Source organism: Haliotis rufescens, unplaced genomic scaffold, assembly GCF_023055435.1.
Source record: "Haliotis rufescens isolate VD_foot unplaced genomic scaffold, xgHalRufe1.0.p SCAF_2, whole genome shotgun sequence".
NCBI classification, from domain to species: domain Eukaryota; kingdom Metazoa; phylum Mollusca; class Gastropoda; order Lepetellida; family Haliotidae; genus Haliotis; species Haliotis rufescens.
The window spans coordinates 48,935,266-48,960,960 of NW_025963890.1; the positions used below are offsets into that span (position 1 = coordinate 48,935,266).

Below are 25,695 nucleotides of genomic sequence, written 5' to 3' on the forward strand. Positions count from 1 at the left end.
AAAACCTGCTAGCCAAAATAGTGACAACATACAGCCATACCCCTCACAGTGTTGGAAACTCTACTAGCCCTTAGGGCACCTTTAGCATTAACGAAGCTGGCCCCGCACGACAATCTCGCATGTTGAGACGCCGAACGCTAACACCGTGGCCCTGTGACGCAGGGGTAGCATTATGCAGATGGCTATCACAATGAATGCTCGTTCCACCCGTGACAAACAGGTCTGGTTGTTGATGAAATATAGTGATAGCTAAATAGACAGATTTTTTATTCATGCACCAATTGTCTTTAAATGTAATATTCAGTTATGTATGACTGTTTAATAATCTCATACCAACTTTGACTGGAGTAGGTCCAATAGGTTTTCAGATATTGTAGTAAACGTCGGTACCTTAAATTACCTTCCAGACTATACCACACATATCATACCACAAAACAGCCATACCACGATAACATAGAGTTTCCTACCCTTGAGTTGCTAATGACACATACTTTGTTTACCAAACTCAGTTAAGAAAATAAGGATCAATCAATCCTAATTGATGTGTCATAAAGGTTGAACAATGAACAAGAAACATTTAGCATATGACATATTTAATGGGTTAGTATGCGTGCGCCAAAATTAACTACCGCGATAATATAGCGTACCATGCTACTATCAGCATATATACTGGCTAGCAACCAGTTATCGGTGAAGACCAATTATCGCCAACTCCTTGTTAATATAGCGTGCACGTGAGCACACCTCATTTTACATTTGCTCGTTTTCATTAGAAGAGAGAAACATTTATCCAAAAATGATCAACAAAACAGATTCTTGTGAGGAAATATTTAAAAAACACACCATACAATCACCTTGCTCAAATACAACTTTAAAAAAGACGTGGCGGTGTCATGTGACTAATTCATGAGAAAATCAAAATCAAATAACATGATGTGTTGATGATGCTATTTCAGTTCTGTCTTTGTTTTCTATATGTCTGTCATTTCTCCCTTTAAAATACAATTCTAAAAACTATTTGAGCTATTTTTCCAAATGCATAAACTGTATATATTGTGAAATGCATAGTACATACTATATATGTGTTAAGGATAAGCATGTGTAGATTGAATTTGGGGAATATTGGTTTTTGTCACTTTCAGATGAAAAATTGATAATAGCATTTCTTATTAATTTTGATGAAAATGATGTGAAGATTTGTTTTATATGGTAAATAATGGAGATATAATGGCCCTGCGTTAAATAAGCAGTCACTTCAAGGACATACATGATAATGCAAGGACGGATAGTAAATAAATCTGCATCTGCAAAACTGTAAAGAGACGAGAATAAAACAACTGGCCTGCAGAATGAAATGACAAGATTGACAAGCGCACCTGATCATGAACTGTGTCGTTAGATGAATCTGTCATTCTTCTGACATTAGTTCACTGCATAATATTCGAAATAACCTGTTTCGTGAATACGTTGGAGTTCAAATGCAAGAAATCGTTGAATCAAAGACACAGTCTGTTGACATTTCCTATCTGATCGACGATGGAAAATTGTGCGGCCATGTTGGACCGTATGTTTATGTAGATGCCATTACTGAGAAAACGAATGCTATATTGTAAGATGATATTATGTTTAAAGAAGAAACATATCATGATTGTACATAACTATATTTAGAAGTGTACTTATATATCTGTCTGTTCTCATGATATTTCGATATCACCATTCAAAAGTCATATATGAGGAAAGGTCTGAAAATGAACTTTTACAGCTAGAAGTAGTTGTTGATCTACTAGCATCAAGTTCATTCTCGCTCATTCACAAGCCCCTTGTCGAGGATAGAACGAGACTTTCATGAGAGGATTCTGTGTCAAGTTACATGTGTCTATTGCTGATAAACCGTCTCTGTGGAAAATTGAGTCGTCGATCAGAACATTCGTTCTTCTCTTTTCCTTTATTCACAAGCGTGTCAATCGTGTGTATGGGCACGAGTTCCTCCCAAGAAATGCCTCCACCAGTGGTAGTTCCGCCTGGCTCTGCTCCGCATAGAGGAACAGTGAGTACAAAATACAGCATCACCAAGTCAATATTGATTCTGTTATTTGATTTACATCAGGCTTACTAAAATAACCAATTGTTGTTGATTCTAGAAATATTAGAGAAGTCCAAATGAGTGTAATAATATTAAAGAATATTTTCCTAGTATGTTGTCATATATTTTTTTCTTGTCACGCTTGTTGCTCAAGGTGTACAATTTAAGATGTTATATTCAAACCTCGTATTATTTTCAGTATGAATAAATACAAGTCTTAAAGAAACATAGACAGCACAAATAGTTAACCATTTTCAGTAAATTCCTTGTGGACTTGTGATGTCATGAACTGTCAACAAGAAGAATTATTTGCAACCTTGTTAGAAGCAGCAGTGTAGTATATATAGTATTATATAGTGCAGTGTAGATTACCCTTACTTAGGAACTCTATTGCCCATCCAGTGATGGCAAAGAAGAACATTATCTTTAAAAATTTACTTTACTTTTAAAATTACATCTCTTCTCGGTATACCTATGGAGGCATGTTGCTGTCAGTTGCCCATTTTGAGTCGAGATGTGGATGTGTAAATTATTTCTGCGTGAAACCTTGATATTGTCTCTGTATCCGAAGGATAATTGAGCTAACAGATGAACAGCTTAGGTTTACAGGCATATATCTAGGTGTTGACATAGGTCGATATTTGGTGCAGATGCCAGTACAAATTCCCAATAAGGAGCAAAAATTATTATGACAAATGATCTAGCTCTATAGAGATGCATTGTCATCCTAGTCACAGTAAATACAGAGAAAAGGTTAAGACTCTAGTTTTACATAAATGTGTTGTATGCATTGAGTGCAAGGTTGAAGTAACTTAATGAAATAATTATAGGCATGATGACGTTATTTCCCATTTTGCATGCCACAGACATTTAGTTTTAAATGCTAAATAAATCCCCGATTCAATCAAACTTGCAAGGACTGCCAGTTTGCACTCGCATGTAAATTGCCAATTTCTATCCTTGCAATTTGACAAGTTATTTCAGTAAAGAAGGATGTTGTGAACACCTCGACATGAGATGGTTTCAAAACGCTACTAAAACATGTTTGGATTAATTATGTGGTGTCGGCTATGTAGCCTGAACCTGCATTCTTGTTGTCTTTGAATATCAATGTAAACTGTTGTAAATACATTGCAAATGATGCTTTGTGCTGACATGTCTGATGAATTATGTATAGAATATGAACTTTTTGTCCCCCAAAATAGTGATTAATGGATTCAGTATGGGGATGTGTTGGGTGTTACAAAGCAGCAATAATAATTTGCATAAAAACTTCATTTGACACAAGTGCTTGTAGTCAGAAACAGAAGATAGCGGTGATGATCATTTCGACTAAACCAAACAGTATTTTCTTTCCAGTGGAAACTGGTAGCTTTTCTGTTCTCATTAAATACAGTTTGGTATCAATGAATCCAAAATATATATTTATTTACTCACTGTCAAAATATCCAGGAGTGTTGACTCTGCGACTGGTATTCTTTGACTGATGACATTTAGCACTGCTTTATCTATGTCTTGATCTAGTAATAATGGTGGAGTTAGGAGTTGTAAATTGGACACTGATTTTCAGTAATTTCAACTCTTCCAATCTCCACCATTTTTAAAGTAAGAAGAAATCCAAATTCTCTTGTGTTGTAACATGTTTACGTTGGCATGAAAGTGTGACCTTACCATGTTTTTGAGACCAGTCTACTGTGGTGATAAGGACCAAGCATTCACGGTAAATGCAAGTTAATCAATATCATCTGAATGGTAGCCAGTGTCACTACTGTTTATTGATGTGTGAACGTGGTGCAGTTTTATCACCCATGTCTATTAGGCTACAGCAGATTGATTGTTTGTACTTCGGATTTGCTGCTACCTGGTCTTTATTACTTGCCTTTCTTCTTGTGTTGGAATTGCTTGTTACACTGAGTGATAACTTTTTTGAATTTGCTAATGGCTCCAGATAATGTTTTGAGCCATTGCAGCGTTAGAAATTGGCACTAGTCCTGTAGGCCTCGCCAAACTGCCCAATAGTTAAGGTATCATAAGGACCAGTAGAAATTTGCCATTTTTAAGGGTTTAGCTACATGTTATTATTATAAGCTAGTGGACTAAATAACTTGCCATTGTTATGGGTTTTGCTATATATATGTTGTTATTATTAGAAGGATTAGTGGACGAAGAATGTTAGTTTCTACTGCTGCATTGAGTATTTACCCACAAATTATCATTCACATTGGGTATTGATAGTTATCTTTTGTTATTCCACATGTTTTTTCTCCCATGGGTCCATTCTGTTGGATATTTTTGCACCAATGAGTAGACATTCAACAAAAATAATACTGCTTAAAATGCTGTTTCAGGTGACCTCTCATTTGTGACTGTTTTGTCACAAGCGTTACATATTGCATAAACTTACACAGTTGATACATGTATCGAATTAACAATAATCATAATTTTTATGCATTTAAAGTTGAGTTCATGTATGTGTGATGTCTGTCAAAAAAAGTCTGTGGAGAAAGAAAGGAATGCAAGTCGAAAAGGATACATTGGATAATTACAGAGTGCTGCTATTCAAAATTAATTGGGTAATGGTGACTTCTGTTCTTTACATTTGCATAAGCTTATCATGAGGACGCGATGTTAAACCCAATTTCACCTCACCTCACTTTTTTTTTAGGACTGTTGGTGCTGTTTGTGACCCAGTGAGGGATGTTATTCTGTTGTCACCATGGCAGTCCGCTCTGGTGCACATGCCTGGAATACGTGCACCATCATACGTGTCATGTTGATGTAAATAACCAACACGGCAAGTGTCGGACGTGTCAAACTCGAGGCAGGGAATCAAAATGAACTACACATTTAACCTGTTTAATAATATGAACATGCATTAGTATTCAAAACAATAATCAGGCGGTGGGGTAGCCTAGTGGTAAAGCCTTCGCTCGTGACGCCAAAGACCCAGGTTCGATTCCCTCTTCCCCCCCCCCCCCCCCCCCCCACCACCAATGGGCGACTTTGCCTTGTGTGAAGTCCATTTTCGGTGTCCCCTGCTGTGATATTGCTAGAATATTGCTAAAAGCGGCATAAAACCTCACTCGCTCACTCATTCACTCACTCACTCAGTCAATCGGCTGTGAAGATCTGGGGTAGTATAGGTCTTTAGCATTGTCTGGTCCTGACTTGATTATTTACAGACCGCCGTCATATAGCTGTAATATTGCTGAGTGCAGCGTAAAACAAACAACTAACTCACTCACTCAAAACAAGAATCAATGATTTTGCTCGAGACAAATGGCATTAGAATATTTTCATGATCATCCTTGGATCAGACACTCTTCTACCATGTCTACATAATTACCAAATTTGGTACAAGATTTAAGGACATTTTCACTGCAAGAATGCATATGATATGTAATAGGCGGAATAAGATATGTAACATGTTTTTAGTTAGGTCACTAAGGTGAAAAATCTTTACAGACTGGATTAAGCATGAAACTTTGCATAACTATTTGGAATATCATTCTTAACAATAATTTAGGGCGGTGCCCGACCCACATGACCTAGTTTTGGAAAAATCCAAGATGGCATCCAAGATTGCCACCATTTACCTGTAGAACTACTAAATCTGTCCATTACAAACAAAAAGAAGAGTTTTTTTTATGAATCAAACCACATTTATGCATCAAATAGCATGTGACACGGTCATTTATACATTCAAGTCAGTTTTTAAAATTAAAAATTACAGATAATTATCAATATGTACTTACATTGTGTTTTCATGTGAGACATAGCATATTACATTGTAAATCTTGTATGAAACTGATTTCACAGAATCATCGTCAATTGAAACTTCAAAAAACGTTTCATAAAAGATATTGAATAAAATCAACATATCCATTTCCTTTGGATATGTGTATCGACTGTCAGTCACTAGTCACCACACTGTCTTTTACAATGACAAAGGTATGTGCATTGTAAATGTGCTGATTTGCAGATACATTTGCGGGAACATATAGGATCTGTTTTGCAGCCACACTTGATTAATTCTCTACAACACTTTGCAGCCTCGGGTAATGTCATCCACTCTTGTGTCCATACTGGATCCGGGGGCACGGGTGGCCCAGTCGTCTAAGGCGCCGCGATTTGCTGTGCAGAGTTGGGTCCCTTGGGCACGCCAGAAACCTATGATTGTGGGTTCGCATCCCGGTTCGCCCTGATTATGTTTCTAGGTTTGTCAGCACCATACCCGTGCTCATGGGTTTCACCGAAGTGGTAAACGTCTGAGACCTGCATCACTTCGGGCTTTCCTCCCACATTAAGTTGACACGCCGCGATATAACTGTAATACTGTTAAAAGCGGCGTCAAACCCAACTCACTCACTCACTCATTCTGGATCCTTGATACTAGTGCTCTTTTTCCAACCAAATTGTTCAGGACTCGGCACATTCTGTATTGACTGTAGGCTCGACACCCAGATGCTTGCTTGGAGGATGCATCTGTTAATGTGTTGTAATAATGCATCCCGTGTAGGTGGAAGATTTTGCATCATTTTCATCTTTTTTCCTTGACAGAAAAGTTCCTGTCTCAGTTCATTGATGTTGTCCTGATCGGTTGTACCGTGCTACAGTATGCATGTGAATCTCTCCAGAAGTGGAAAATAGATGTTCGTTGAATCAATGTCTTCAAAAGGTTGATCAAAAGCTACAGTAAATCCATCTGTTGCTTCTTGATATGCTTCCCAGGATTTCCATGCAGACTTTTTTCCTTGACCACTGAACTGTGATGTTGTATCTGAACCAGTGAACGCATGAAAGAATGGAAGTGCTTTTGCTCTTTGTTGGCCGAGATCATCAAAGATTAATCTTATATGATAATATCTAAAGTTTTTGCCTTTACCAACAGCAACCCAAACTTGTACAGACGAGTTTTGGCATTTCAGTTCTCCAAAGATACTAACCAAGACAACTATGACGTCGGGGTCAACTGTACTGATCATGGTGTTTGTTGCTCCCTTCTCAACAGCATCCTTGACAAGAAGGCATTGTCTGGTGTCTGCCTCTTTATGATCAGTGTGTGTCGTAGGTGTTGATTGTCCTCTTGAAATGACTGTCACCCCTGAAGGTATTTAGATTGCTTTACCATCCTCCACATCACATGAAGCCACTGTATCTGTAAGCAGTGCAAAAAGTTCTTCTTTATTCTTAGAGTCTCTGAGAAAAGAAGGAAAATTCCCTGGCAATTTTGGCTGTCTTGAAACTTTTCTTCTTGAAACTTTTCTTCTCAATCCTTTTCCTTGTTTTGTCCTTGTAGCTTCCTTAAGACTTCCAGCTTTGTATGCATCCCATACAGCATCTACCCTTGTGCAGTCAACAAGTGGCCGATTTAACCACGGCAGAAGAACATGATTGCAGTAATCTCCAAATGTTGGGGAATTGGTTGTTGGTAAGGAATGCACAACTGCTGCACCATCAAATATCTTCACTTCAAATGGAGTATTTGAGAGATTTGGTGACTTTAGACATTCCAGACTTGTTGTTAGGCAATCAGAGATTTCCATGAACTGACAATGAAGGTGGCCATGGATGATTTTCATGCGAGAAGAACTCACCAAGGTCTGCCTGTCGAATTTGACTAGCTATGAACATTTGTCCAAAGAGGTTGTAGTCACTTTTGGGCTCATCCGTTTGTTTCCTGATCTTTGACAGTTCTTTAAGATTTTGTCGCTTGAAAGGCAGAGTTTGATTTCTCTTGATTGGACAATGAATAGACTTTTCTCTGTCAACAAACACCTCTTTGACGTAGTTCTCGTACTGCCTCTTCCCCAGTAGTTCCATATTCTGTATTGATTTAACAACTGCTTCATCAACACAGATGTGACTGTCAAGTACCATGAGCTCTGATGAATCATCAAGAAATGGATTTCCCATTGTTGATATTGTTTCGCAAAGTTTGTTAACTTGCAATTTGAAAGTTTCCTGCTTGGCATGTCCTTGCTCATGATTCTTTTTGTCTACTTTCAGTGTTGTTGAATGACTTGTATATTCCATTAAGATACGAACTAGTTCTGGACCCGCTACCATCCATCTGGTTAGTGCCACTGGGTTTTCAGTGAGACCTACTGCTCCACCAGAATCCTTTATGATCTTGTTGTTTTGTTCATGTGCCTGATCAAGGGGCATGGCAGAAAACTTTCTGTCTGACTTTGGAAATGCCCAATGTTTATTGAAGTCTTCTCTTGCATTCTCTGGTAAAGACTGCATGTCCCTTATGTGCACTGAGAGCCATCTTGCATAGTTTGGGGGATCCAGTATGAAGAACCATGGGACAATCTTTTCTAGTACTTCAGTAAACAAAGAAAAGTTTCTTTCACGGTGAGAACGGACAAAGAGTAGAACTAGAATTTCCAGTTGTAGAACCAACTCCCAAAAGTAAAACATAGGATACTTTTTCTTCGTTTCCTCTTTCCAAGCATTAAATGATTGGTCATCTGCCTGTCCATTAGGTGTTTCGTGGGCTTCTGTTTGGAGTTTTGCTAGCGATAAAGCTGTAACTTGATGGGTATGTCTAGTTCTTGTCAGGTGAGACACTGAAATGAAGGAGTCTGCAGTACCACTAGATGCGATTCCAGCCTCAGTCAAAGCTGCTGCCATCCAGAATCTTCCAACAGGTTTCCAACTAGTAGCCACAAAGCCATTTCAATGTGAAGCCCTCCAAGAATTACAGTAAACATATCCTCCCCAAAGCTATCTGGCCATTTCCATTAGACGAACTTCGCTAGAGCAAATAGAGGTTGATCAACAGCAATGACAGGTGTTTGTGTTGGGTTGCAATACGCTGTGATCTCCCTGATTACTGTCATTCCATGCTTTACTGTTGCAATTGTTGCAATGAGTTCTGCAAAACCCTGAGATTCTGCTATTTTCCCCACTGTCGCCTTTTGGTATTTCACAACTTCTTCTTCTGTGACTTCTGTATTTATTCTTGTAAGCAGTAAAACAAGTGTTGTGGTATTTGGCCTCAATAGCAATAAGATCTCCAGTGGCAATATGTGCCAACAACTGTGTCCTCCTTCTGTTCATCCATCTCTCTCAATGTTTTGTCTCGCCCTAAGGTTGAACAATTATGTATAGTCCCCTGTCATCCCAGGCAAAAGACACATGCTTCATGAGTTGTTAAACCCGATTCTCTTGAACGTTTAGAACTCCGTTCTAATGAAGGAGTGTTTTGATTTTGCAAACGTTCCCTTGCTCTCTCAAGTTTTGAAGTGGCAAATTTTAAACGCCATCCTTTGTGCCATTTAGCGCGGTTCTTCAAGAGTTCATCTGCACTATAGGATTCTGTTACATGAGTTTTGGTAGGTAGTTTACCAATGTCAAGAAATCCCTGTACATTCTTAGTGAAATCTTCATAATATTTACATCCCTCAATATTGACAATATCTGCAGGACAGATTATATATCTCTCCCAGTCAATATTCGCCAACAAAAAGTGGTCTGAAAAGAGAAATAAGTGATTTATAACATAACATAACTTTCATCATAAAAAGAGTTTGTAAATAAGTTTTGAAATAATAGTTAGAAAGGAACAATTGTGTGCTGTGTAGAAAACGTCTTCTCAAAATACTTTGTAAATTATGTTGATATAATGATTTATCTAAATTATCAATTTTGATTTGTCAGAAATGTTTCGTCTTTTTAATCTTTGAAGAATATGAAGAGTAATTATTATTGAAAATCTTAAAATGAAAGACAAGCTTGCTATTCTCATTATACTTTCTTAAAAAGTACAGTTAGTTCCCTGTAATTGTCAATTTACTTGGACAAAATTAGTAATAACTGATGATAATAGATGGTTGTGGGATTCTAGAAAAAGGTAAAACATATCAATAATATTTTTATCATTAAAGCTTTCATGAAAGCTTTTATTTCAAAATATATGTTTTCTGATTCAACAGAGTGCCCGATTTTTTGTGTTAAAAGCAAATTTCTTGGCCTTATATGTGCTAGTACATTGATAAAATAATCAAAATAAATCCCATCTTATCAAAAAATTACTTTACAACCTCAATTAATTTCATTTTGTTTAAATTTCTGAATCTTCACATCAGGGCCTTGAGCTGACAAATGGCAGACGTGACTGCGTGATCTACGCTCGTAAAATGTCTATTGATTTGGAAGTTACTATTTTTATTGCAGCAAAGAATTTATACGCCCATCAAAATATCATTTTTTCATTGATTAGTAAATTTGTAATGACCATAGCATCCTTAAAGGTGAAGTGAAGAAGGTTTGTTCGACGTCCATATTGGTAAACAAAACGTTAATGAAATACTACTTACCTTTCACTTATCATCTTGGTCACAAAATTCTGTGAACTTGTATCACCTAAAAAAACTGCATAAAAATAAAAACTGAGAAGACTGAGGTCGGGCACCATATTTTATTAGGTATATATATACCATGTACATTACATGTGCAAAGTTTCATGCTTTAGTCCGGCGTTTAACAATCCAATTATTTTTTGTTGTGAAGCGACCTGACAAATTGGCATAATTTGATTTTTGATCAAACTACCAGAGCTCCAGATAAACTGCGTATCTGCGTAAAATACGCATCAGAAATGCAGAAATACGCAGTAAAATAAAATCCAAGCGTATCAAATACGCAACGAACATTACAGATACGCTACAAAAATAAAACTTGTGCGTATCATCAAAATATTGTGAAGTAACCCTGCGTAACCCTTATTTTGAAATTATAAACGGGCATTCTGTCTACCTTGCCAAATCCACGATGACAGTTACATCATGATCATTTGCCATCACACTTTCTTGTGGAAGTATCGTGATATTTTTTAGTCCTATAAAGCTCTTGAACCCACACGACACCAGTTTGCAGGGACTAGATGAATAGTGTTTTTAAATATTTAACTTAAATAGCCACATGTATAAAAACTAGTGGGTAACAGAAATTTGAATACCCAGATAGAATTACTGATACCCAATGATTTTAAAATGCATGGGTAAAATACCCACAACACCAAAAGCTTATCTGGAGCTCTGAGCTACGATCTTTAATCATGTTAATCTTCATGTATCTGAGTTTTTCTTGGGTTTTGCATTTTCAACATCTCTGAAACTTCAAGGGATGTGAATTTGATCACAGAATTGCAATCTGACTTTAAACAGAGCCACCTGCGGAGCTCGGTGCCATCTATATTGTCCCTTGTCTGCCAAAACAATGCTATGGAGTTACATCTTCATAATGGTAAGAGAGGTACTCCACAAGAAGGATGCATGTTAATCTGAAATGTGTACTTGCCCAAATGGAGAAAATGTTATTTGGATGCCCCCTGAAAAGCATGAACGTCTACTAGCCTCTGGATACCTTTAACAATAAATGACTGGGGCGACCAGGATACATCCAGTTTGCATCCTTGACAAGGAAGTGTCACTGGTCCTTCCTGAATTTACTCGTCTCAGTCTGTAATTTCAGGATGGGTTATTCATCCATTGGCTTGAAGAGGAACAAACCTGGATTGACTACATAGCTATACTAGGAAAGAGTTCCAACAAATTGTTGTTCTTGTAGAATGAAAAAGCTACAGTTTAACTTTTGGTCCTGTGGGAGTTCAGTTCTTTCAGCTTAATCAGACCTTCAGTGAATATATGTTCAGTTTGAAAACATGGGAAGACCTGTTGATCCTGGTAATAAACCAAGCTTCATGTTAATTTCAGTTTCTGAGGGAATGGATATTCTTCTCTAAGATACTGTGCATTTTTTGAGAACTTCTTTAAACTTTAGTACCGGCACTGTACCTTCACCAGCTTTGTGATCTTGACTCAGCTAATGGGGGGGCATGGGTGGCCCAGTCGTCTAAGGCGAAGCAATTCGCTGTGCAGAGTTGCGTCCCTTGGGCACGCCAGAAACCTATGATTGTGGGTTCGAATCCCGGTTCCCCCCGATTATGTTTCTAGGTTTGTCAGCACCATACCCGTGCTCGTGGGTTTCACCAAAGTGGTAAACGTCTGAGACCTGCATCACTTCGGGCTTTCCTCCCACAATAAGCTGACACACCGCGATATAACTGGAATAATGTTAAAGCGGCGTTAAACCCAACACACTCACTCACTCACTCAGCTAATGGTCTTGAAGAAGAAATCTACAGCTTTATGAAATTATGATACAGTGTGTAGGAGCAGCCTGTTCAGGCCTAGTTAACTGTGTTGCTGATAATGTCATGAGACAATGTCCTTGGGATGAATATTAACGCTAATGCAATATGCTGACAAAGTTTGCTTAGTGATAAGAGTACCCATGGGGGATATGCTGGTTGCCTTTATAATGTGACTTTGGATTAAGAATCTGAACCTTGTTGCTAGGGATGTGTTGGTAGATAGTGAACCTTGTTGCTAAGGATGTGATGGTAGATAGTGAACCTTGTTGCTAGGGATGTGTTGGTAGATAGTGAACCTTGTTGCTAGGGATGTGTTGGTAGATAGTGAACCTTGTTGCTAGGGATGTGTTGGTAGATAGTGAACCTTTTTGCTAGGGATGTGTTGGTAGATAGTGAACCTTGTTGCTAGGTCGGTTGGTAGATAGTGAACCTTGTTGCTAGGGATGTGTTGGTAGATAGTGAACCTTGTTGCTAGGGATGTGAGTATTTGTTTGAACGGCTATTTTAAGCATCACACTATTAAAATTTGGTTCAAAGGGAAGTTATAATGGTGAATGCACCCACAATGTTTATCCTAAAAGAATGAAGATCATCAGGCAGGAAACATTAGAGAATCAAAGATGTCATAGTTCTTGGGGAATTATTAACATGATTAACTCCTCTTCTACCTTGCTGTCTTTTCAAAGCTTAAAGCCCATTCTTAGATTGTATCATTAATAATGTGTATGCAGATGTGACAACTTACAGTTGAAGTTGACAGGTGGCATTTATGTTCTTTAGGTGAAAGACAAATGAGAATAGATAATGAATTGTCTTAATAAGCTGGAGATTGATTGTGGGATGTTTTGGCAGCCACTTGGGACCTCACTTGATAGTGGAGCTTACCGTTAGCACATGATTGCTTCATGAATATTCATGACTCGAGTGTTTATGGGTTCAGAGCATGTGAGTCGGACTGTTGACCATTTACAGCATTGTTTACCGTTAATGTTGACCAGATATGATGGGGTGACCTTATTTCACAGCACACGGGAGGTCATTCAGTTTGGAAGGGTCATTCAGCTTGCAGCTTGAAGTACTCATAAGGGAGTGTGTCTCCCCTTGGGGCAGTTCAAGGGGCTCGGGGCACTTTCAAAGGAGAATGGGATGTTTAGTGGTGTTAGGATTATGTATTGATCATTTCCAATGATTCACATGTGGTAAACTTGAATTAAATATTTTGTGTTTTAAGGTTTATGAGGTGCAATGTTCGAAACATTTAGGGGTTCCTGGGGCCCTTGAAGTTGGCGGCTGTTGCATTTGAATCTAAGAGTCCCTACATACTTTTGTATTTAACAATAAGCCTTTTGGCAGTTCGGCAGTTCGGCAAGGACTATAGGACAAGTGCCGATTTCTAATGCTGGATAAGTACATAATACCTGGTACAGCAATGGATAGGGACATTGCATGACTTCACTGCAAACCCTGTGATGCCCAATTCCGCTGCATATAGTTTTGTTATACATGACTGCTGTTTTTGATGATGGGCTATTCTGTGCTTTGCTTTGAGTGAGTGAGTGAGTATGGTTTTACGCCGCTGGCGGGGGACACCAGAAATGGGCTTCACACATTGTACTCATGTCGGGAATCGAATCTTCGGCGTGACGAACGAACGCTTTAACCACTAGGCTACCTGACTGCCCTGCTTTGCTTTGAAGACAAAAGCAAACAGAAAACAATTTGAACAGTTACGTAATGTTTCAAGCTCATGCCTGGTTGGATGTCAGATCACATCCACGAGACTAGTACTAATGTTGGCCCTGCCAGTCTGGCGGAGGTCTTCTGGAGCTACACTACCCGTGTGGAGATGATGTACTCCGAATGCCTGGGTGGCAGTGCTTCTATCTGGGCGGACGGTGTCAAGCCAGTGACTGCAAACCAAGGTCTGCCCGAGTCTGACAAGAGTGGAGTCAGCCTTAGACATTAACACTTGTCCTGTAGTCCTTGCCAAACTACGCAATAGTTAAGGTATCATTAGGACTAGTTGAAATTTTCTGTTTTTAAGGGTTTTTCTATATGTTATCATTATGAGGACCAGTGGACTAAAACTGTTTGTTTCCACTGCTGGGAGTGTTGGTCTTTATTAGTATTTACCCGTGTCTTCTGGGATCTCGTTTGCTGTGAACCTGTTGAATAGCTGTGAAATGTTGAAATATCAGAAGGCATCACTCATTTATTCTGCCGTCTGTGATGTTGCAGATATAATGATTTGTTAATATTGATGCCTTGTACATTCTCCTTTGCTCATTCCTATATCAGTGTGGTTCTTCATGTTGTTGTGCTTGCCCAATCTGATCCTGGCATCTTTGATGTTAAGCAAGCCAATCACCTTTCGAGAATAGACAGAAAGCAAGGATTACTATCTTCTCTACATGACTTCCTATTGATTACTGTAGAGACGGTAGTAGATTAATCATTAGTGCTTGTTTAGTCAACCCCCAATTCCTATCCAATGATTCAAACCCTATTCAATGATACAAATCTGGTCTAGTGATACAAACCCTATCCAATGATACAAACCCTATCAAGAAATACATACAAACCCTATCAAGATTTACAATTCCTATCCAATGATACAAACACTATCCAATGATACAAACCCTATCCAATGATACAAACCCTATCCAGCGATACAATTCCTATCCATTGATACAAAGCCTATCCAGTGATACAAACCCTATCCAGTGATACAAACCCTATCCAATGATACAAACCCTGTCCAATGATACAATTCCTGTCCAATGATACAAACCCTATCCAGCGATACAATTCCTATCCATTGATACAAACCCTATCCAGTGATACAAACCCTATCCAGTGATACAAACCTTATCCAGTGATACAAACCCTATCCAATGATACAAACCCTGTCCAAAAATACAAACACTATCCAATGATACAAACCCTATCCAGTGATACAAACCCTGTCCAGTGATGCAAACCCTATCCAATGATACAAATCCTATCCAGTGATACAAAGCCTATCCAATGATACAAACCCTATCCAATGATACAAACCCTATCCAGTGATACAAACCCTATCCAGTGATACAAACCCTATCCAATGATACAAACCCTATCCAATGATACAATTCCTGTCCAATGATACAAACCCTATCCAGCGATACAATTCCTATCCATTGATACAAAGCCTATCCAGTGATACAAACCCTATCCAATGATACAAACCCTGTCCAATGATACAATTCCTGTCCAATGATACAAACCCTATCCAGCGATACAATTCCTATCCATTGATACAAACCCTATCCAGTGATACAAACCCCATCCAGTGATACAAACCTTATCCAGTGATACAAACCCTATCCAATGATACAAACCCTGTCCAATGATACAAACACTATCCAATGATACAAACCCTATCCAGTGATACAAACCCTGTCCAGTGATGCAAACCCTATCCAATGATACAAATCCTATCCAGTGATACAAAGCCTATCCAATGATACAAACCCTATCCAATGATACAAACCCTGTCCAGTGATACAAACCCTATCTAATGATACAAACCCTGTCCAGTGATACAAACCCTGTCCAGTGATACAAACCATATCAAGAAATACATACAAACCCTATCAAGATCTACAAATCCTATCCAATGATAGAAACCCTGTCCAATGATACAAACCCTATGCAGTGATACAAACCCTATCCAGTGATACAAACCCTATCCAATGATACAAACCCTGTCCAATGATACAAACACTATCCAATGATACAAACCCTATCCAGTGATACAAACCCTGTCCAGTGTTACAAAACCTATCCAATGATACAAATCCTATCCAGTGATACAAAGCCTATCCAGTGATACAAACCCTATCTAATGATACAAACCCTGTCCAGTGATACAAACCATATCCAATGATACAAACCCTATCCAATGATACAAACCCTATCCAGTGATACAAACCCTGTCCAGTGATACAAACCATATCAAGAAATACATACAAACCCTATCAAGATCTACGAATCCTATCCAATGATAGAAACCCTGTCAAATGATACAAACCCTATCCAGTGATACAAACCCTATCCAGTGATACAAACCCTATCCAATGATACAAACCCTATCCAGTGATACAAACCCTATCCAGTGATACAAACCCTATCCAATGATACAAACCCTATCCAGTGATACAAACCCTGTCCAGTGTTACAAAACCTATCCAATGATACAAATCCTATCCAGTGATACAAAGCCTATCCAGTGATACAAACCCTATCTAATGATACAAACCCTGTCCAGTGATACAAACCATATCCAATGATACAAACCCTATCCAATGATACAAACCCTATCCAGTGATACAAACCCTGTCCAGTGATACAAACCATATCAAGAAATACATACAAACCCTATCAAGATCTACGAATCCTATCCAATGATAGAAACCCTGTCAAATGATACAAACCCTATCCAGTGATACAAACCCTATCCAGTGATACAAACCCTATCCAATGATACAAACCCTATCCAGTGATACAAACCCTATCCAGTGATACAAACCCTATCCAATGATACAAACCCTATCCAGTGATACAAACCCTATCCAGTGATACAAACCCTATCCAGTGATACAAACCCTATCCAGTGATACAAACCCTATCCAATGATACAAACCCTATCCAGTGATACAAACCATATCAAGAAATACATACAAACCCTATCAAGATCTACAAATCCTATCCAATGATACAAACCCTGTCCAATGATACAAACCCTATGCAGTGATACAAATCCTGTCAAGAAATACATACAAACCCTATCAAGATCTACAAATCCTATCCAATGATAGAAACCCTGTCCAATGATACAAACCCTGTCCAGTGATACAAACCCTATCCAATGATACAAACCCTATCCAGTGATACAAACCCTGTCCAATGATACAAACCCTATCCAGTGATACAAACCCTATCAAGAAATACATACAAACCCTATCAAGAAATACATACAAACCCTATCAAGATCTTTAATTCCTGTCCAATGATATAAACCCTGTCCAATGATAAAAACCCTGTCCAATGATAAAAACCCTGTCCAGTGATACAAACCCTATCCAGTGATACAAACCCTATCAAGAAATACATACAAACCCTATCAAGATCTTCAATTCCTGTCCAATGATACAAACCCTGTCCAATGATACAAACCCTATCCAATGATACAAACCCTTTCCAATGATACAAACCCCATCCAGTGATACAAACCCCATCCAGTGATACAAACCCTATCCAATGATACAAACCCTATCCAATGATACAAACCCTATCCAGTGATACAAACCCCATCCAGTGATACAAACCCTATCCAATGATAAAAACCCTATCAATTGATACAAACCCCATCAAGTGATACAAACCCTATCCAGTGATACAAACCCTATCCAATGATACAAACCATATCCAGTGATACAAACCCAGTTAATGTCATGACGTGACTCATGTTCCTTCGGTACATTGTTTCTGCCACTCCATCTTGGTGTTAATGAAGCAGAATGGAGTGTGTCTCTGTTGGGATCTGCCGGCTCTCACTGGCCTGACTGTAAACATTAGTTGGGTCAAGGGTGGTCCAAGCCACCATCCCCACCGGTTTCACGGAAATAATGAGCATCGATGTCCGGAGTATTTGAGCGATCTCCCGAATAAACCTGTCATTCAATATTAATGAAATACTTCTTGGTGCCAAGATACAAAACACCCTGTCGGGATGTTGATCTGTACTCCTCACAACATCACGATGTTTCCAAGGATTCATGTATCATGACCTACATATCTAATAGTGGGGTTTCCAGGATTGTATGGGCAGAATGGACTTGTGCTTTCCAAGACCTTCACCTGCCACAGTTAATGAACTGACACATACAACAAGTTCCCAAGTTACCAAGACGAATTTGCAGTAAACTATTATGGTGTGACAAATGTTGAGGCCAACCAGCTGACTTGCATTGACCTCAGTTAAAGTCATTTGGCAAGCAATTGCTTTTAAAGGTATATTAAACGTTTTTCATCATGATAGCCATACAACCCTGCTAGCTGTCTTAAATAGGTTTTTAACAGTGAATAGGTTGATTCTTGTTAAAGTAGGATGATTTGTGAGGTCCTTCAGATACATAAGTGTTCTGAAGATGTTTCTGAAAGAGTCATACTGTTGAGCAGAAAGTAGTTTAGAGACACACTATTGCATGGACAGGATGTGGGTTGGGGGGATTTCTACCTGTTGTTTTTGTAAAGGTGAGTTTGGGCATTCCTCTGCACTAATTAATGAATGGTTTCTTTCAACTATGGAAGTTTATTTATTTGGTAGGTTTTGTGTTTCATGGTTTAAATGGAAACTAGATTCAGATCAACAAGCAGTCCTTGCAATTTTGATTCAAGTGAACCAAATATCACTTTGTTTGTCTGCTAGCGACAGTGTGTCAGTTTAACTCAGCGCACTAATTACGTTCCTGGACATAGACCACTGCTGCCAAGTCCATGGATGCAAAATGGCATTAGCCCGCAACCCCCATCAGTTTTCCGAATGTTAAATGCTTTTTAAGGAGTGCCTTAGACTGACCTACAGTTCCTGATATGAAGTTATTGTAAGGTTCAATAATCACATTCTATTAAACAACCCTTAGTCTCCTCGATGAAATGGGGATGAGCCAAGGCTGAGCGAAGGGGATGAGAATTGAAAGGGGGAGATAATGGAATAGGGTGACAGGTGTGTCAAGTATGTGCTTTTGGCTCAGTCAGAGAGACCAGTAGTGTCAGTATTCAGACTCGTAAGTGATTTAGTTGAGATGCATTCCTCTTTAACTCTACAGGAGTGGTGGGGTGTGCTTAAAGTATTTGCTCGTCATGCTAAAGACCGGGTTCGATTCCCCACATGTGCAGGGTTCACTCTAGGAATTTTCTGACATGGGCCCTTCATATATTTCAGAGGTACACCTACACTTGTCCATACAGTAGAATGTTAAAATGCCCCATTGTATTGGAAACTGTGGGCCTTTTTTCAAATTGATGGGCTAAAAGCACAAGGCCGCACCCTAGAATTATCCCTACATGTGTGCAATGTGTGAAGCCCATTTCTGGTGTCCCCCATTGGGATATTGCTTGAATATTGCTAAAAGAGGCGTAAAATAATAGTCACTTTAAATCTTCATTCAGTCAGCCCAAGTCGGATGCATAAGTTACATAGACATTTGTCATACAGTCGAGGCACACTTCAGCAGTGTTTACCCATAACACAGAGATGTTCTGTCTGTCAGCAAGTATCTAACCACTTGACATCTTCAAGTTATGTGCCATAGTCATGTCTTTAATGGGTCAGTCCGGTCGCTCGCTACCACCCAAGGCTACTGAACAAATGTCCACTTACGCCATTATGTCTTTGTCGGACTATATCCATTGGCTTTGATTCACAATAAATTATCCTATTTGGAAGCACATTGCTGACTGTCTTACTGATTAGTAGCAGTGGGGAAAACATTATTGATCTTTATTGATGGCCAATTGAGCCTCTTAGATTTACTGTGTACAATTTCATGCTATGTCCCATTCCCAGCCCCGCAAATCAATCTCATTGGTCAGAAGGAAGCAATTCACCATCTTATTCTAACTTGACTTTGCTTCAAGGGTTTCGGTGGATGGCAGGATCTATTCTATTAGAAGCCCCAGATGTACTGGACTGTAAGCGTGCAGGTTTGCCAAGGCAATTGGCCAGGCCTTATACAGGGCGGTCATTGATTTTCCTCACTCGTGGTATATGGTATGACATGGGAATAGAAGTGATACTATCTGCCGTCCCATGTTATCTACACTTCTCTTAACTGGAGAGTTTTGTTGTTCTGACGTCGTCATTCATCTGGACAAACACCCAGTCTATATTTAGCTAACCAAGCGGTAGAAACTAACAGTTTCAGTCCACTGGTCCTTATAATGATAACATATAGCAAAACCTTTAAAAATGGCCACTTTATACTAGTCCTTAGGATACCTTTACTATTGGGCAGTTTGGCAAGGACTATAGGACTAGTGCCAATTTCTAACCCTGCTAACCATTCAGTTTTCATGTTCCCTGACAATTTACAATCAGTCAATAGTGACAAAATCACCAGGATACTAGCAACTCCATTAAGCTGAAGGTATAGCGTTATCCATATCAATATGTCTTGCAAAATCTGAATTAGAACTTGAATGTTTTGCCATAGCAACAGTGAATTATGTTTACACCTCAGAGTTGATACTATTAGATGTTTCACTGTCTTTAGGTGATTAAATTAACCTTTCCTATAACCTTGCTTTGAAAATAGCTTGTTGTTTGAATAGAAGTTTATAGTTGATACCTGAAGTGGCAATTTAATTACAAATAGTGTCGTATAATATCTCACTGATTTGTCCTGCTAAAACAGGCCAAGTTGAATTCCTACACAGAGTTATAGGAATTGAAAAGCTGCATAAACAAGATATCACCCTGACTGATAATATCTTGCTGGTTTGTCTTGCCAATACTCGGTTATTTAAATGATAAAGGTGGAATATTGCTAGTCTGCTGCTTGAAACAGAAGATTTCTATTTAAATGATTGTCAGGATTCGAATGTTGATATTTAAGGGACTAGGTCAGAACACAAGGAAATCATCTGCTTACATCATGTACAGACAGTGGGACGATACACCTGTGCATCGGTGGATCGCGATGTTTTACTTCTCGATACAAGTCTAGATAACAATCGCACACTAAGTATAAAATATAGATTCTTACCTTAAATGTATTCTTTAATAAATGTTACACCAAACACCAATTACTAGTGAAAATGGAAATTTTTCATCCATTTTTCATTGACACTGCCAACTGTAAATCATTAATAGTGTGCCAGGTATTTGGCTATCCTGTCCAGCATAAGAAATTGGCACTAGTCCTGTAGTCCTTGCCGAAACTGGCCAATAGTTAAGATATCATAAGGACTTGTAGAAATTTGCCATTTTTAAGGGTTTTGCTATATGTTATCATTATAAGGACTAGTGGACTAAATATGTTAGTTTCTACCCCTGCTGTCTATGAAAAAGATGGCTTTCTCTCCACAGACAAGAGCACATGCAAGTAATGTGATACATGTATGTATCAGATTGTGAACAAGGTATCGTGATATGTATCGGATCGCACAGATGGTGTCTCATCCCAGCCCTATTGTTCTGCAGACTTGACGAGAGTTAACTGCATCTCCCTGAACAACCTTCTACCGTCATATGGTGCTGTTATACACTGAGATTGCATCATGGAATGTGGGGAATAATCGGTTTACTGCACCTGATTGATCAAAGATTGCTATAATTGTGATCACCTGTGAATGTGTTGTTTATTTTCCAGGAATGAAATGCTTTAGCACCTGTTTTTAGTATGATGGCAAATCCCTTTAATGTTAGCCCTGAGATGAGAACGTGTGAATGGTTGCATGGTGCTGATTAAATCAGTGTTGAATCATGTCAAAGCCCCGACTCAAAGGTGCCATTCAAACCTCAGTATCAAGCTGAAATCAAATCACACAGCCAAATATGGCCATTATGAAATATGTTCAAGTCTGTTGGCAAATACGGAATAATGGTTTATATTTCTTCTGTGCCCACATGAATTGGACTGGTTATGGTGGAATAATTAGCAAGGGACTTTCGCCATATATTGAGTCTTATTGACCGTCCGGGGTGGTATTGAAATAATGGCAAGAAGTATTAGTGAGGATATTAGTTGTTTAGCAATATCAAGTAATGGCTACTCATAACTCAGGGCAGTCAATTGTTTCTTATTATCCCCTGCCATAGGAACGGGTGCTGTCCGTCCAGCACGTTTCATTTCCAGAGCAGAACTCAAAACCCATGAGAGATATCTTAACCAAACTTGGCAGATAGATAGGTCTCGTGGTGAACTGGTGCCTTTTCATAGTTCAGGATTTAAAAAAAAATTATTTTTCGAGTTTCCATGTATTCAGTGCTTAATATCAAATTTGTTTAATGCTCTAAAATCATGTCATGTTTATAAATGTTATTTTGAGACATGATTCATGAATGCTTGCACTGAATAAGAGACTGCATATGTTAAAGCGATACATGTGAACAGTCATTTTGTAGACAAGCTATAGGAACCTAACTAAAACAATATTGAAACGATACATGTCAGAACAGAATGAGGCTGATCGTGTGTCGTGTCTGTGCAGAGGTGAATCACTTAGGTGTCAATGAGTTACTCTACCTCTGGTTTCGTCTGGCTGATCATATTGTCCTTGTTGCCATGTCGTTGTCACGAACACCATCAGTACGGTCTAACATGAAAAGCGTTGAAATTGTTTCTCGCCAGAAGTGTTAAGGAACCATATCGCATGCATATGATGCATAGTTCTATTGCAGTGAAATGCAAAGAAGGCGTGGCAGGCTGGAGACATCTGTGGAGCCATCGGATTTGGTGATGGAATTAGCATAATGCTCTGCTGTAAATGTGCTAATGCGTTTTGTGGATTGTCACCAGAGAATGTAATGTCTTCAATACTGACTTAATTTCATCAACAGCTGTTCTATACAGTGCACTTGCAGTCTAATTATGATGTATTGTCCTAACTATGATTGTTATTTCCTGTACACTGTATCATATCAGAACAATATTAAAAATGTATGTATGTATGTATGTATGTATGTATGTATGTATGTATGTATGTATGTATGTATGTATGTATGTATGTATGTATGTATGTATGTATGTATTTAAATCTTTTAAATTTTTTATATTTATATATTTTATTTTATTTTATTTCATTTTATTTCATTTCATTTCATTTTATATATTATTTTTTTATTTTTTTATTTATTTATTTATTTATTTATTTTTTTCATTTCATTTTATATTTTATCATGTTTATATTTTATTTTATTTCATTTTCTTTTATTTCATTTCATTATTCTTTATTATATTTTTTTAAATTTTATTTTATAATAATTATAATTATCATAAGTGCTGCTAAAGGTTATGTACAAATAAAGATGAATGATGGCACTAATCATACTAATGACTGTAATCTTAGTGAATACTCAGTTTGGATCTCAACAAGATGGCTTACAGCAAGTCTGTGTAAAGATAGAAGGTAACTGACACAGGTTGTGGTACTCAATCACCTGCAGCAATAAAGACAAAAGGCACAGAGTGTTTATTTTCAGTCAGTCGGAAACTGTTACTGTGGTTTAAGACTCGTCTCCAATTCTGGCAGCTATTCCAGCTGGTTTCATGATAAGTGATCGTTAGAGTTGATACTGTCCTCACTATGAGAGGCCTTGTACGATCAGACAACCAATCAATACACAGTGATTCTTTGACGATTCCTGTAAATCTAAGACCATATTCCATCCCTGCCACTTAATGGCAGCAAGATGTCAGACTGTGTGTCTGTGAGTCGGTGGCTCAAGGCGCCAGTGGTAATACACGAGATTGGCCATCTAATCAAAATAGGGTACTTTCAGGGACTTACTTAAGAATTTAGTTGTCCAAGACTGCCCCGAAGTAACGCAAGTAGCTGATCCATGTATAGTTGATGCGGTGGATGTGGACTGCTTGTTGACAGAAACAAGCTGGTACTGTGTCACCATACACATGCCCTTGATGTCAGCTGTTGATTGCCGGGATGGGGGAAGGATGCTGGCAGGAAATAGAGGGATGGCTATCATGCTTTCCTTTCTGTGAAGGAATTTCATTGTTTTTGGGTGGTGACTGAAACAATAGCAAGTTGTAAATGTTGTTGCTTCAGTTGTTACATTTAATACTTCCTGTTGTGATTATTGCGCTCACTTTGCTGGTGGAGTTGATCATTGCTCATGTTTTTGTCATTCATTTGCCTGGTTCTGAACAGAATATTTACAGGCTAAGATGTGGTTGAAATATTACTGATTTCGGCTGTCATCAACATTCATTTTCTTTTTTATATCAGAACTGACTGGGTATATCATGCATTCTACAATATATTTGAAAAATTCACACTTCTGATTGGTCAATCTGGGGTTTCAAATCACAATAACCACCTCTGATTGAAACAGTCGATTGGTGACTGCATCACAGCTAATATTTATAGAAAGAACGGTTTTATCAATCATTGTCAGTAGCTTACAAAGTAGCTGTGCTTCACGTTTTCAATGCATGAAATATATACAAGAAGGTATGATGTAAAACAACAATGTTTGAGCATATACAGCGCCATGCTTTGTTAAAAGGCAAGTATTGGTGTTTCCTTGATTTAGATTCAGAAAACCCACCCAAAGCTCTGAACTTGGACTAACACTTAACTTATTAAAACATCGTTTTAAAATTATTGTAATTCTTTTCTTCTTGGAATCAAGGAAACTAGATTTGGTTTATTGTTTGATCTAACTTGCCTAGGTGTTTAGTAGAAAACATACCTCTCTATAGATATTAATTTCACAGTCATGGCGCACGACTACATTGTTTGTTTGTTAGTGTTTTAACGCTGCACTCAGCAATATTCCAGCTATATGACGACGGTCTGTAAATAATCAAGTCTTGACCAGACAATCCAGTGATTGGCATCATGAGTATCGTTCCATGCAATTGGGATACGATGACATGCAACAACCAAGTCAGTGAGTCTGACCAACCGCTCCCGTTAGTCGCCTCTTACGACAAGCATAATCGCTATACTGGCAAGCATTGGTTCCTGAAGACCTATTCTACCCCGGATCTTCACGGACTACAATGAACTCAACCTATGCCACTTCACTCACTATCTTCACTAACACCAAAACCTTTGTATGTAATTTTGTCATGGTAGAATAGAGATAACCAAACCATGATTTTAATGTGTAGCAAGTTTCCTGTAGTATTTACTGTGCTAAATTTAACATTTGAAATCTCACTCCGCATAATTGGTTTGAAATTTAATTTGGCACAGTTAAATCTAAAGGTGACCTAGATCTACATTTAAGATGCAGTATGTTGATCTTCTACATAAGTTACCTTTAAAAGAATGAAAGAACAAAAGTTGTCAGAATATTTGCGATATGATTATGCTAAAGAAAAGCCATTGTTTAGGTGGGAGTGATCCCCTGCTTGTCCAGCAAATATTCCTATTGGTCTAGCCATTGTTTAGGTGGGAGTGATCCCCTGCTTGTCCAGCAAATATTCCTATTAGTCTAGCCATTGTTTAGGTGGCTCCGATCCCCTGCTTGTCCAGCAAATATTCCTATTGGTCCAGCCATTGTTTAGGTGGCACCTATCCCCTGCTTGTCCAGCAAATATTCCTATTGGTCCAGACATTGTTTAGGTGGCACTGATCCCCTGCTTGTCCAGCAAATATTCCTATTGGTCTAGCCATTGTTTAGGTGGGACTGATCCCCTGCTTGTCCAGCAAA

General features: G+C 38.5%; 2 protein-coding genes across 7 annotated transcripts in view; one reads left to right on the top strand and one right to left on the bottom strand.

The window, feature by feature from the left end:
* Nucleotides 1–1,577, bottom strand: part of LOC124146276 (NIPA-like protein 2) — a 29,463-nt gene extending 27,886 nt beyond the window's left edge. For all 3 annotated transcript variants that reach the window (XR_007222283.1, XM_046516504.2, XM_046516505.2), the window contains exon 1: nt 1,377–1,577. Coding sequence is in view for 2 of the 3 variants with exons in the window: in XM_046516504.2 (XP_046372460.1) it covers nt 1,377–1,412 (36 nt within the window). In the remaining variant the exon portion in view is untranslated. The remainder of the gene's footprint in view (nt 1–1,376) is intronic.
* A 216-nt stretch (nt 1,578–1,793) lies between these two features.
* LOC124146280 (acyl-protein thioesterase 1-like) overlaps nt 1,794–25,695 on the top strand; it is a 45,725-nt gene continuing 21,823 nt past the window's right edge. For all 4 annotated transcript variants that reach the window (XR_007222285.1, XR_007222286.1, XR_007222284.1 and 1 more), the window contains exon 1: nt 1,794–2,047. Coding sequence is in view for 1 of the 4 variants with exons in the window: in XM_048400090.1 (XP_048256047.1) it covers nt 1,871–2,047 (177 nt within the window). In the remaining 3 variants the exon portion in view is untranslated. The remainder of the gene's footprint in view (nt 2,048–25,695) is intronic.